This window comes from Lithobates pipiens, unplaced genomic scaffold, assembly GCF_037356315.1.
Source record: "Lithobates pipiens isolate NorthernLeopardFrog02 unplaced genomic scaffold, aLitPip1_a1.2 Scaffold_98, whole genome shotgun sequence".
In the NCBI taxonomy this organism is placed as follows: Eukaryota; Metazoa; Chordata; class Amphibia; order Anura; family Ranidae; genus Lithobates; species Lithobates pipiens.
In genome coordinates, this window is record NW_027507921.1 from 132,383 (window position 1) to 147,461 (window position 15,079).

At 41.3% G+C, this 15,079-nt stretch overlaps 1 protein-coding gene across 7 annotated transcripts in view; it reads left to right on the forward strand.

Moving 5' to 3' along the window:
- The first annotated feature begins 630 nt into the window (after positions 1-630).
- LOC143973780 (uncharacterized) overlaps positions 631-15,079 on the forward strand; it is a 183,197-nt gene continuing 168,748 nt past the window's right edge. For 5 of the 7 annotated variants that reach the window (XM_077474632.1, XM_077474634.1, XM_077474633.1 and 2 more), the window contains exon 1: positions 13,209-13,404. In XM_077474632.1, the coding sequence (XP_077330758.1) occupies positions 13,224-13,404 (181 nt within the window). In that variant the 5' untranslated portion in view covers positions 13,209-13,223. Of the gene's footprint in view, positions 811-13,208; positions 13,405-15,079 lie in introns of those variants that run through there. The other 2 variants (XM_077474635.1, XM_077474638.1) reach the window with 1 other exon arrangement.

Here is a 15,079-nt window from a genome sequence, read left to right on the forward strand (position 1 = left end):
CTAGCTCCGTCGAATCTTCTTTATACATTCAACAGACACCATAAGCCTTCAAAGACAGATTCGACCGTAATTCATGTGGATTTTCGGATGAAAACAAAGTAAATAAAAACAAATTTTGGGAGTAACTAAATCAATTCATTTTTCGGACGAAAACGAAATTCCAAAACGAAATATTTTACTCTGCACATGTCTACAAATAAGTGACCTGATTTATGAAAACAAAAGAAAAAGCTTTTAAATAATATTCAGAATTGACTGACCTAAATACTGTACAATGTGCTACTTAATAATATGTACGTTACTATATGGAACATCTATTGTCCTGCACATGATAGTATAAAAAAAGTTAAACAAGATTTATACCATGCTCAATATTCTTCCTCAAACTTAAAAAGCATTATTACTTTCATATTTTTTTTATTTTACAGGTTATGGACAACATGGCCTGTTTTATATATGTTTTAATGTTAATAATTTACTCCCATCACATTGCAGGCAAGGCATGGGATAAATAGCTAGAAACAAATGTATTTCCTCAATTCTAGACAATGTTCTTATCTCAGAACAACACTCTAAAACATATCTGATCTTGATCATGCTTCTTTTTTCTCTTTTTTTTATTATAGTGACGCATGTCAGATGGATCATTAGTATCATATTTTTCAAGAGCCTATAAAGGTCCCACATTTTTTAACTTGAAAGGCTGGTGTTGACACTGAATGGTGAATGTCTTGGGATATTAAGATCACATAACTGCAGACATGAAATCGGCGTTGGTCGCATTGGTGGGCTGGTTCCTTTTGGCATTAGGTGAGATACCACTGGCAAAACATGGATTTTTACTATTACGTTTTGAGGAACTGAACGAAACATTGAGGTGGTTATTGCTGATCACTGAAAATACTAGATGCTTGGATGACACTTGTTTTGGTACTGACATAGAGAAAAAAATGAAAACTGGGACTTTTTCTTCCCTATATCCTGATCTACATACTTGTGATGGGTTATTGACTTTGTCCGAAAAGTCAAAGGTTCAGCAGCCAGGCAACTAGCATTTAAGAAATTAGCAAGGCCAAGTCTCATATTTCTGTCATGGAAGGTTTACTTTTTAACATTATGCAATGGCTGCATGAACGTTCCACAAAGAAAGTAATGTATGTGCTTTCGGGTAGTATATATGTCCAATCTTTATAGGTACCTCTGTGTCTTCCACATCCTTCTATAACTCAAGTAACCTTCTCTTCATATACAGGTTACTGCCAGGCACTAACACTGGAGGGGTTTCTGATTAGCTGATTGTATTGATATGCAATGAATTAATGAGTTATATACACCATCTATCTAGTGGTGGTTAGTGTAACCGATTACTTCTGAAGATAATTTTCCATTGTGTGCAATCAGGTAATTATTCATTACCCTGAAAAAAATCTGATAATGAATCCAACTGGTCAGGTCATTTTGCACAACAAAGACTTAGTTGGCATACTACTGAGTCATTCTAAGGCTTCAGCTATGGTCCTTGCCACAACATACACCTTACATTAAGTTTACCAACATACCTGTCCAAGGTTTATGGTGAACTGGGGAACCTATCAGTAAAGTAATGACTATTCCCTGTTGGATAGCGTTCCTTAATAAGTTGGACACATTAATAAACCAGAGACTTCTGATCCAGGGAATATCCAATTGCCTTCTGGGGGATCAGAAAGGATTGTGTTCCCTCCCATTGGAGAATGGATGATAGAATTTTTGCTTGCCTTCCTCTGGATTAACCGTGGGCATAGGATTGTGTATATGCAGATTTTTCAGTTTTTTTTCTGTTGGTTGAACTAGATGAATTTGTGCCTTTTTTCAACTTGACTAAATATGATGGGGAAAGTCAGCATGTAAAATATGTTGGATGAAACACTATAGGACTGTGTATAGCCATATATATTTGAAACATCCGCTGAGAGAGGGTAGCTGAAATTGCTTCAGTCTGCAATATTAGAGTGATTTCGACCCCACCAAAATGTGGAGGGCTCCTTTCTCCATCCATAGTACCTCTGCAAACACTGTTGTTTATATAGCAGTCTTCAGGTCTCACCTGCAGCAAAAGCTGATTAGCAAAAGCAATTTTATATATAGTGCCTTGAAAAAGTATTCATACGCCTTGAAATTTTCCACATTTTGTGATGTATTGGGATTTTATGTGATAGACCAACACAAAGTGGCACATAATTGTGAAATGGAAGGAAAATTATAAATGGTTTTCGTAATGTTTTACAAATACATATTTGAAAAAGACTGCATTTTTATTCAGTACCCCTTTACTCTGATACCCCTAACTAAAATCTAGTGAAACCATTTGCCTTCAGAAGTCACCTAATTAGTACATAGGGTCCACCTATGTGTAATTTCCTCTCAGTATAAATATAGTTGTTCTGTGAAGTCCTTGGAGGTTTTCTAGAGAACCTTAGTGAACAAACAGCATCATGAACACCAAGGAACACACCAGACAGGTCAGGGATAACGTTGTGAAGAAGTTTAAAGCAGGGTTAGGTTATAAAAATAATATCCCAAACTTTGAACATCTCACAGAGCACTGCTCAATCCATCATCAAAATATGGAAAGAGTATGGCACAACTGTGAACCTACCAAGACGTCCACCTAAACTGACAGACCGAGCAAGGAGAGCATTAGTTAGAGAAGCAGCCAAGATGTCCATGGTAACTCTGGAGGAGCTGCAGAGATCCACAGCTCAGGTGGGAGAATAACTATTAGTCATGCACTTCACAAATCTGGCTTTCATGGAAAAGTGTCAAGAAGAAAGTCATTGTTGAAAGAAAGCTTTAAGAAGTCCTGTTAGCAGTTTGCAAGATTCCCTGTGAGGGACACAGCACACATGAGGAAGAAGGTGCTTTGGTCAGATGAGACCAAAGTTGAACTATTTGGCCTAAAAACAAAATGGCATGTGTGATAGGAATCTAACACTACAAATGATCAAGGCTACCAGGGGTGATCCACAGTGAAATGAAGCTGGTGTGATGTCATGATCTCTCGATGGGATGACAGGATCTCTTTGGGATCTCTTTAATGTTCCTAGATCTCTAATCCTGAGCTCCTCACATGTCTGCTGTTCCAGTTTTAGTAAATTCCTCCCAATAGCTACTTAACTTCAGCAGAGAAACATCATATTTTCTGCCTTGCCAGACAGAGCTGTGCTGTATGATAGTGCTGTATAAGTCTTAGGACTGAGGGGACATAAATGCAACTCTATTGGAAGGTAAAACGGCTGCCATGCATGCATTTCATCTGTGGGTTCAGCGATTTCTCTGGAAGTCAGTTTTAGGATACACTAAATGGTTCTTACTTGCAAGTCAATCAGGACATTTTCATAATTTTCTTACATTTCCTTGTGAGGTTTTGTAACACTGTAGAAGATGATTACCAATTATGACATTTAACTTCCTTAACCTTACTCATATTATAGTATGTTGTTTGGTATAACTTGACTACAAATATACAGTCTCTTTAACTCCTATTATCTGGCAATAATTAAAGACATATGCAAATATGTTAGCAATATAGAAGAGAGAGATGGATATGTTTATTCATTTTGGCTGATGCTTAAGCTCCGGAGTATGTATTAGTGTGCTGACTCCAACATGAAATTATCAATGGTCTCCACAATGGTGGGATTCTTGAAAAAGGTATGAGATTGCTGTGGTTTACTAGATAAGTAGATAGATAGACATGTTTATTAAAGTTGCCTTATGGTATGTATACAACTAAAAGCAAGCATATCTTGGCCCATTCATGTTGTTTATCAACAAATGCCCTGTAGTTTCCCAAACATTGTATTTTAATTCTATAGCCGATGGAGAGGGTGATATGCAAATCAATATTTTACTTATCAACAATATATTAAAAAATTATACTCTTTACAACAACCCTTCCCCTTTGTAATGATCCCTTAGACTGGCACAGTGAAAATTAACAGGAATAAGAGATGAAGATTACAGAAGGAGGGGGCTTTATTAGCTTTGATATTGGTCTCCCTCATGCATAGCTATGGCCCTGGGGGACAAAGTTGATAATAACAAAGTTAATAATGAAAACTATTATGTGTGTGACAATGTATCTAAAAATATCTACTTTCAAAAATGTGTACTCAAAAAATGACACTGCCCAGTTAACATACATTGGAGTTGATTTATTAAAACTGGAGTGTAAAATCTGGTGCAGCTGTGCATGGTAGCCAATCAGCTTCTAACTCCAGCTTGCTCAATTAAGCGTTGATGAAAAACCTGAAAGATGATTGGTTTCTATGTAAAGCTGCACAATATTTTGCACTCTCCAGTTTTAGTAAATTAACCTCAATGGGTCCAAAACCAAGTTCTCAATTTCCACCTTCAAGTGCCATGTGTGCAAAAAAAATTAAATATAAGAAAATAACATTGTAAAGAAATCCTCTATGTTAAAAATGTGTTATCAACTTGGTTTTTGTTTATTTGGAGAACCTATTTTTTGTTTATTTGGATTGAATAATTTGTGGACTGAGTGGTATCATTTTTTGAGTACAATATTTTTGCATAATATTTTTGAAAGTAGATATTTTTTGATACATTGTTACGCAATGTTATGTATATAACCTTCTTGTTTTAGGTATTTTAAGGCTGCTTTCCTGCTGTTTTCGACCGCTCGCGGGGCACTTTTAACCCCATAAAAGGGGTTAAAAATGCCCATGTTACGGCGTGAAAGGGGTCTAATTGTTTTACACACTCCACAGAGAACATAGTGACTGCAGCTGGATAATTATTTTATTACACCTGTGGGGTTGAGTTATAATATTTATATTTTTTAATAATGAAACTTAAGCTTATGAGATTACTGAGCCTTTTTTATTTCTTATCTTGGATTATAAAAACAAATTTGGGTTTGTGTTGCAGAGATGTAGACAGTGGGAGGGTTTCTAATCTTTTTTTTTTAAGTTTTAGTTGCCTTGGTGCTGTCTTGACCAACTGGGTTTAATAATTTTTGAGAATACTAACAAGAACATGTAAACAAATCAGGTGAGTTGTAGAAAAGGTTACATTCTTTAAGGTTAATGACTTAAATAATGAAAGATGAATTTCATGTATGGATGTTTTATTATAGTTACATTGGTCCAGAATATACCATACCAGGCTGAGCCTCTGGAAACTGGAAATCACTAATGTAGACATGGCTACTCCGGCCATCTCCACTTGCTTCTGGGTCCCATTCCGATCAGTTTTCCTGCTGCATTCTGAATACAGGAGGTCAGCCCCTTAGCACAGGAGCCATTTAAGGACTGCTCTGCGCTGTCTGAATGAATGCATTCTCTTATTGGATGAGGTGGAGAACATAACATCACTGCCCTGCCTTTCCACCTTGTCCAATCATAAAATGCTTTGCATTCATTCAGAAAATTCTCTGAATGGCACCCGTACTGATTCATGTGTTCATAATGCAGCAGGGTAACCGCTCGGCACAGGACCTGGAAGCAAGTGGAGATCACTGAAGTAGCAATTTCTTCAGTGATTTTCAACTTCCAGGGACATTGGCCAGGCATAGTATATGCATAGTTACATTGCTCCAAACTGGACCAATGTAACTATGTAAAAAAGTATCCATACCTGGAATTCGTCCCTGAAGAGGATCGGCATATCAGCCAGACAACTAGTATTTTCAGACGTAGAGGTGATCAGTAGCGGCCTCCATATTTCTCTCATGATGGAAACACATTTTGATTTCTATTTTTTCATTCATAGAGATGAACTCTAATTTGTGAACTTTATATATTTTATAGTGTTCTGAGCACTACACCTTTTACTCATGTTATGTACCGAACAATTAGTGTCAGCAGCTTTCTTTACAATTTATTATTTAGTGCAACAAATGTTGTGTTTTCTACATTTTAATGGGTGTTAAACAGTATAACTGAGAGAGCTTGATAAGGGAAGTTTCTTTTACACTTCCAGCTCAGTTTACTATTCGTAGAGAGATAGGTTGCATGAGGGCATGGAGCGGCATGAATTTCTGAATGAAGTAGACTGGAACCACTAAAACTGTGTGGTGGGAGGGGGGGCGGGGTTGATGCAGAGCAACCGGAAGCATGTCAATCAGAATGCACAAGGGTTAGTAGAGGTTGGAAAGCATTGAGTAAGTTAAGTACAAAGGTAGCCAGAGACATTTCCAAAGGTGCTAGCAGAGCTTGAGGCCAAAAATCAAGTCATGATGCAAGCCAGGTCAAGAACAGGAAAAAAAAGAGCATCAGGAACAGGTTACAAGTCATAGGTTACAACTGAAGACCATTCGGCTCAAAGACACCAGCATTTAGCATGAGCAGACACACCATGAAGCATGCCTGCGAATGGGTGATTTTTTATGCAATAACATACTCCCAGTTGGACGTCTATGAGCAGGATGGTGCACCGAGAAATGTGCATGAGCCCATGATAACAAGCATAACATTCCCCCCCCCCCCCCCCCCATTCCAGAACACCATTAAACACATCAATAAACAAATCACAGTTCAAGCAAGTCTGATACACAAGCAGGTTGCATCCACAGCTTACATGGTTATACATGTTGCCACTCCTGAAATCCTCCCCAATTGGACACCCCATTGAACAGGTAGTAGGTATTCATTGCTTACCCGGGAAGTCTCCTGTAGTACTTCAACCCAGGGGGACCCAGCAGTTCCCTTATTAGAACTAGTTCCCTTAGGGCTGGCCCTGGGACGTCAAGCCAAGGAGACCAGAGTTTCTCGTATTTATTTAATCAACCCCTGTGCTGGTATATACCTGTATAACTCTTCAGAAAGAGCGTGTTTGTCATGTGAGTCACCCATGTTTTTACCAATGGGGGAGTCATGGATTTCCATCCCAACAAAATTACCTTCCTAGCCTGAAATAGGGATCTGGAGAAGGCCACTGCTGTCGTTTCCACAGGAATCTCTTCTTCAGGGATTCCGAGTAAACAGTGAATGGCATTCAAAGGGACATTCACCTGGAACACTTTATTAAGCGTGGAAAGGATCTCACTCCAGTAGCGGTGCAGCTTTTGGCATTGCCATATGAGATGAATAAGATCCTCCAAAGCTCAAGTCTACCCATTTTATTAAGCTTTGCTGGGGTGTAATGAATAGATTATAGAATATAGAGAATATAAAGTGGGATGACTTTTTAAAGGAAGTGTGTATTTATTTATTTTTGTAGTCAGAGTCTTCAAGCGGGAAATGCGATACTCCTAAGAACCAAGGCCTGAGGTGTGCCTTGGCCTAGCTGGTCAGTATGCCTGAGAAGAGGGCATACCCTGAATGTAAGAATAAGAACAAAATACTATGAGAATGTATGAAACTGGGGAACGGGTGGGTGGGAACTCAGAAACCCTAACGACACTGGCCCTGACAGAGGAGGAGGCTTAAATAGCCCTCTCAGGCTCCTCCTACAAATACAGGCTGGCCTGCGGCCAGCCTTCAACTTGTAGTCAGAGTCTTCAAGCGGGAAATGCGATACTCCTAAGAACCAAGGCCTGAGGTGTTCCTTGGCCTAGCTGGTCAGTATGCCTGAGAAGAGGGCAAAAAGACACAAAATTTAGGTGAAGAAGGGAAGGTAATGAACCATCCCGGATAAAGGCGTGCTCCCGGACGGCAGCAGTACGTATCCAGCAAGTAACCGGAAAGGGTTCGCAATGGCAAAAGAACACACCGACTCCTGCCTTGGCGAATGAGAAGGAACCCCCTAATGAACCTGTGACACTACCCTAACCCAACTGAACATCCCCTGAAAGATTGAATTGAGCCGGATGCCCGTGACACCCAGACCCGAGAATGAACTGCTTGTGAAATGAGAGGATACGCGAGGGGAAAGGAACAAGGCCTGGCCCGAGGAAACCCCTGCAAAAGATGATGAACTACCCCAATGAAATAGCCCAGAGACATACCCCCCCAAGAGGGTGAGTGGCAAAAAGACCACTAGCAGGAGTGCGAAAAGCTGGAAACCTGATGGATGTGACGGAGTAAGCGGATAAGGCCCCTGCACCATGCAATAATACTGTCAACCTGGAGAAATCAAACCGGACGCAGGACCCAGGTCCCAACGGATACGATTGGGTCATGCTACAGCCTGAACCCAACAGCTGGGACAGAAACCTGAACCAAGGAGGGCCAAACTCCCTCCTGGGGAAATGGTCCCCATGGCATAATAGACATACCCAAGCCCCCCCTACTTGGAACAAGCTGGGGATCGGAAAAGACGACTGGACTGATGTCCCTAAGTGGAACTCCAGGCAATAAGTTCAAACAAGATCAGAGCCAAGAGTGGCATCCAAACCATTGTGACATCTGCCCAACCTACACCCCCAAGGACCGTCACGGGGACGTGGCTTACAAACGCCCTGAGAGAGACTATACATCCCTGGGCAGTAACCAGGGCCTCAACACAACAGGACATCAACTGAAGGAAAAAATTATTGACTGCTTCTGACCCAAGGGTGAGCCCAGTGGTGAAAAGACATCAGCACCAATCCACTAGCCCCTAACATCGGCGTGGCTGAAGGTAGTGATAGCAAGCATGGATGATATCGGTATGGATGCCAAGACGGCCCAACCTGACACACAAACTAGAGAAATGACAGACAACCAGACATGAGAACAACAATACCCGCTGCCTAACTAAGAATGAAACATGAGCAGAAAAGTCAAGACCACTGCACTTAAAAGAACCTGACGGACGGACCACCCCCCCCCCCCCACCCAACATGTAAGTGGTAAGTGAGCCCGAGTGACCTGCAGTGCAGAGACAGGCAATTACCTGAAAACTCAGGGCTAGTGTACCCACGGACCGTGGTGGGTAGTCGTATAGATGTGGTGAATGAACATGCAACGTATGATGTATGGTATACGGGCGAGAAGATTGAGGACAACAATCAATTAATAAATTAAAACCTCAGCCCGTATGGATCTATAGACGTGACAGATCCTGACGTGTGAGCCCTAGCTACCTGACCCAGGTACAAACATGACACAGACACGATGGGACATGACAATCAACAAGGACGAACGACTACCAGAGTATGCCATGAGTGAACAATGCCCCTCTGAGAAACTCTGAGACTGAATACCAAGTCTGAAATACCATGACAGGCATGCTGGCAGCAACACAAAGACAGAAAACGCTGAGACAGAAAACGCTGAGACAGAAAACGCTGAGACAGAAACACAACATGCCATGATGAAAAACAACATGACAGAAAAAACACTGAAACTAACCGCTGAAGCAGAAACGTAGTGACAGAAACAGAGACAAAACGCAATGACAGCAACAACCAAAACTGAAACGCTGAGGCATAAATTAAATGCCAGAAATCCTGGGCCAGAAATGCTATAACAGAAAAACTGCGACAGTGACGCAACAGCAGAATCCTGGCCAGAAATGCAAAGCCCGCCTGGTTCAGAACGCCATGAAAGAAATCTTGGTCCAGAAGCCACCGCAGTCCAGGGGCAGCACGCTATGACAGCAGTCCAGGATCAGAATACTATAACAGCAGTCCAGGGGCAGAACGCTATGACAGCAGTCCTGGGGCAGAAAGCTACGACAGACATGCCGGGGCAGAACGCTACGACAGGCATCCAGGGGCAGAAACGCTATGCCAGACATGCTGGACATAAACGCTATGACTGAAAAACTGGACAGACCGCTATGACAGTAATGCTGCACAGCACGCCATGACAATAATGCTGCACCGCACGCCGTGATGGAAATGCAGCACCAAACGTAGTGCTGGAAATGCTGCACAGAACGCTGTGATGGAAAAGCCGCACAGAACGCTGTGACGGAAAAGCCGCACAGAAACGCTGTGACGGAAATGCAGGACAGAACACTTGAGACAGCAACGCTGAGACAGAACGCTGCGACAGAAATGCTGGACAGAAACGCCGAGACAGAAATGCTAGACTGAGCGCTGTGACAGAAATGTCACGTGGAGCTCAGGTGGGGGGGGGGGACCCGCCACGTGGAGCTCAGGAGGGTGGGGAGACCCGCCACGTGGAGCTCAGGCGGGTGGGGAGACCCGCCACGTGGAGCTCAAGCGGGTGGGGAGACCCGCCACGTGGAGCTCAGGCGGGTGGGGGGAGGAAACCCACCACATCGAGCATGGGGGGGGGGTGCCCACCACGTGGAGCTCAGGAGGCCCACCAGGTGGAGCTCAGGAGGGGGGGGACCAACCACATGGAGCTCGGGATGCCCACCACGTGGAGCTCAGGAGGGGGGGGTCCCACCATGTGGAGCTCAGGAGGCCCACCACGAGGAGCTCAGGTGGGTGAGGAGGAAACGACACTGGCCCTGACAGAGGAGGAGGCTTAAATAGCCCTCTCAGGCTCCTCCTACAAATACATACTGGCCTGCGGCCAGCCTTCAACTTAACACAATTGGATGATCAAGGTGAACACAACTTTAATTTGCTAAATTAAATGGTTCCAGACAAGTGGTCCATGGGCCCATCGGCTATTGGGCCCCAATGAGATAACAGAGTGCTCTCTGCATTCCAGCACCTGGCACTGAAAAAGAGACTGTAATGTGTGTGAGTTATTACACCAATGGGAGGGACGTGAATTTAACTTTCACTGGATGACCAGTGCCACCAATGCAGGGGAGGGATGGGGGTTAATTTTCACTGCCACTGACCACCAAGGAGGGGGTGTTAAATTTCACTTCTAGAAATCACCATTGCAGGGGGGTTAAATTTCACTTCCATTGACCATCAATGTGGAGGGGTTAATAGTATTGATACCAATGTTGAGGGCTATTATTGCATCCACTGAAACCAATGTTGGTGGCTATTATTGTGTTCACTGACTCCAAAGTTGGGGGTTATTATTGCATCCACTGACACCGATGTTGAGGATTATTATTGCATCCACTGATACTAAAGCTATGGGTTATTATTGTGTCCATTATCACAGAATCTGAGGGGTTATTATTGTGTCCACTGAGTCCAATGTTTGTGATTATTATTGCATCCACCAACACCAATGCTGGGAGTTATTATTGCACTCACTTACACAAATCCTAGCAGTTAATATTTTGTTAACTAGGGATGGGCGAATGGTTCAGCCTGAGCATAAGTTCAGGCTGAAACTTTGGTTGTTCGGAAGTTCTGCGAACACCGAACAATATGCGGTGTTCGGGGCAAATTCGAAAGCCGCCGAAACACCATTAAAGTCTATGGGACACTAACATGAAAAATCAAAAGTGCTAATTTTAAAGGCTTATATGCAAGTTATTGTCATAAAAAATGTTTGGAGGGGCGGGTCCTGCCCCAGGGGACATGTATCAATGCAATTTTTTTTTTTCTTAAATGGACATTTTGTCAGGTCTCGGATTGTCAGGTTTGTCTAATTGTCGACAAATTGTCAGGTCTCGGCAATATAGATAAAACGCATTGAAAAAAAGGAGCATGGGATCACCCCCCCCCCCCCCCCAGTCCGTTACTAGGCCCTTTGGGTCTGGTATAGGTATTAAAGGGAACCCCGAATCAAAATAAAAAAATTTGCAATCAGGTTTAAATGACAATTTTTCCTTTAGAAATGTAATTTTGCTGTGGTACTGTTCTAAACACTGGAAAAGTGAACCACTTTACAGACATACTATAGACACCCCCCAGGCACAACATTTAAAGGAATATTTCATTTTTATTGATTCACTTTAAGCATTAAAAAATCCACTGCTCCTGAAAGAATGGCAAACAATTTTTGCATTTATACATGTCCCCTGGGGCAGGACCCGGGTCCCCAAACACTTTTTATGACAATAACTTGCATATAAGCCTTTAAAATGATCACGTTTGATTATTCATGTTCATGTCCCGTAGACTTTAATGGTGTTCGTGTGTTCTGACAAATTTTTTGCCTGTTCGCATGTTCTGCTGCGAATTGATCCGGGGGTGTTCAGCTCATCCCTAGTGTTAACTGACACCAATGTCTGTGGTTATTACTGCATCCTCTGACACCAATGTGGGGGGTTACTATTATGTCCACTGACCCCAATTCTGGGGGTTATTATTGAACTCCCTAACACTGATAGGGGGGACATTATTGCATCCATTGACATCAATGTTGAGGATTATTATTGTGCCCACTGACACCAATATTTGGGTTATTATTGTGCCCACTGACACCAATGCTGGGGGTTAATATTGCATCCACTGACACCAATGTTGGAGGCTATTTTTGTGTAAACTGGCACCAATGCTGTGGATTATTATTGCACTCACAGAAAATAATTCTCTAGGTTATTGTACTCTCAGAATCAAAATTGTTAGTGTTGAGAGGAAAAAATTTGCTGCTATTGTGCAACCTTTGGAAGCGCTGATGGTCACACTTGAGGCCCTCTAAGGCCATTTCTGTTTCAATATGTTTATTGCTTTCAAGTAAAAAAATCAGAAAGAAACATTTTCCAGAGATAACTCAGGTTATAGTATTTCTCTACACAACCATGCATAAGACGTCAAGGACCTTAATGCACACTCAGTACATTTAGGATAAATTTAGTACGGTGCAATCATCAGTAAAGTGATAATATAACATACATAAAACTCATTATAAGTGTAAATACAAAACAAAAAAAAAAAAAGCAGTCACTTCCAGCGCTAAGGTGTCTTCTGAAGTAGAGGGCAACAGGGAAAATGGTAAAATGGTGTCCCAAGACTGGGTGGATGCTGCTTTCCTCAGATTGAGTAAAACGTTCATAAAAAGTGGGTACCCACAAAGTGCAACTCTCAATAAGCCCTAAAAAAACGCACTGCATGGATATGTGCAGGCCCAATCACAGGGTATAGCTGACATGTTTCAGGAGTGCACCCCCTTCCTCAGTGCTAGGCTGATCAGGACCACCATAGGCAAGCGCTTTTATAGGGAATTGTATCATTCTCTATAAAAGTGCTTGCCTATGGTGGTCCTCTATGATTTTCAAGTTGACTAGCACTGATCTAACCCCTAACAAATCAACGCCAGCATCTTTATGCCCTATTTGAATCTTCTTATCTTGATTCCATGTAACTCATATCTCATTTAAATGTCAACCAGGAAATGTCATGTTGTCTTGATTCCTTGAAACTCATATCTGATTTAAATTACAACCTGGGAATTTGTATTACTGTCAAATATTGACTTCAACTTAATTGTAAGACACACAGCTTGTGATGTCATTAATTACCAATGTTATGCGTTACAAAGATCATCGTATGGTTTATACTAAATGGAAAGATCCTGGGTCACATATTCAATTTGGATGCTGATGCACAAACAGTGAAGGACTTTGAGTATTACAAGCACCCCACTCGAAGAATGAAGCCTTTGGTGGTCTACACATTAATGGGTTGTATGCTTCTGGCAACAGGTGAGGGATTGTTCAGAGTGTAAGGTGATTCTTTTTACTTCAGAGTTTTATTGAGTGCTGGAATTTTGCAGCCAATAGAAATTCAACAAGCTGGAAGGAAGATAATCCTATGGTGCATTATGCATTTATTTATTTTAAATAGTAATTATATACTATTTATGTTTCATATATATCTATCTGTCTATATAAGTGTATAATTTTGTTTGCGCATTATTACATATTTTATGATCCCTTATTTAACACATTTGTTCTATACTTGTTTTGTTTTTTGTTTTTTTTTAACGACACATTGTAATTGCTTAGTGTGCCATATTATTTGTATATACTGGATAATTCAAGTACTTTTTATTCTTGGAGAAGACAGATATTCTTCATCAATCATAACTATACATTTTGGTTGCTACACCACTGAAAGCTATCCAGCTTATTGTATATACAGTTAATACTTCAACTCAACTCCTACCAATTTTTAATTATTATTTTTTTAATTATTCCTCCCTATAACCCTACCAATGAACTGTAATGTCCCATACACACAATCGGAAATTTGGCCTGCAAAAGTCCGATGTGAGCTTTTGGTTGGAAAATGTGACCGTGTGTATGCTCCATCGGACCTTTGCTGGCCAAATTCCTGCCAGAAAATGATTGAGAGCATGTTCTCAATTTTTTGGTCATAAAAATTTCCGATTGGAAATTCCAATCATCTGTACCAATTCCGATGCGCAAAATTCCTACGCATGCTTGGAAACATGCTTGGAAACAATTTGACGCATGCTCGGAAGCATTGAATTTAATTTTCCTGGTTCGTCGTAGTGTTGTACGTCACCGCGTTCTTGATGGTCAAAAGTTACGCAAAACTTTTGTGTGACCGTGTGTATGCAAGCCAAGCTTAAGCGAAATTCTGTCGGAAAAACCATCCAAGCTTTTTCTGATGGAAATTCCACTTGTGTGTACGGGGCATCAGGCTTTGCACTCTTTGCTAAATTTGCTGCAAAGGACAAGGGACACGCTTTGTGTCTGGAGGAAAGGAGATTTAACCTCTGCATACGAATCTACTTCTTCACAGTCAGAGCCATAAAAATCCGGCATAGACTTCCTCAGGAGCTAATTTAAGCAAGCTCAGTTCGTTGTTTTAAAAAAATGCTGGAAACATTCTAAAATTCATTATAACTGGATATTATCATTTGTATGTAATAATACCAGAGTTTGTTGATCCAGGGAATATCTGAGGAAATCAGGGAGGATTTTTTTGCCCTGGACCATGTTTTATAAACATTTATTTAGCCTTACTCTGGATCAGTTCTGAGTATAGGATTATACATATGGTTTTACATTTATTTATTTATTTGTTTTATTGGTTGAACTCAGTGGAATTGTGTTTTTTCATTTGAATTTAACCTATGTAGCTTTTAGGCACCTGAAATATATTTAGCTGATTTAAACTGAAGGTTCAGGCTGGGTTCACACTAGAACGCGCTGCGGCTCATAGCAGGAATCTAGTGCATCTCCGTTCACCGTTTCAGTTCTCATTTTAGCAGTGGCAGCTGGTGCTCAAATTTTTTTGGGGGGGGCGCAAACAAACTGAAAAATTCAGAAAAATACTTAAAAAAAACATCAACTGCAGCCTCACTGTGCCTATCAAATGCAGCCACTGTGCCATCAATTGCATGTGTGT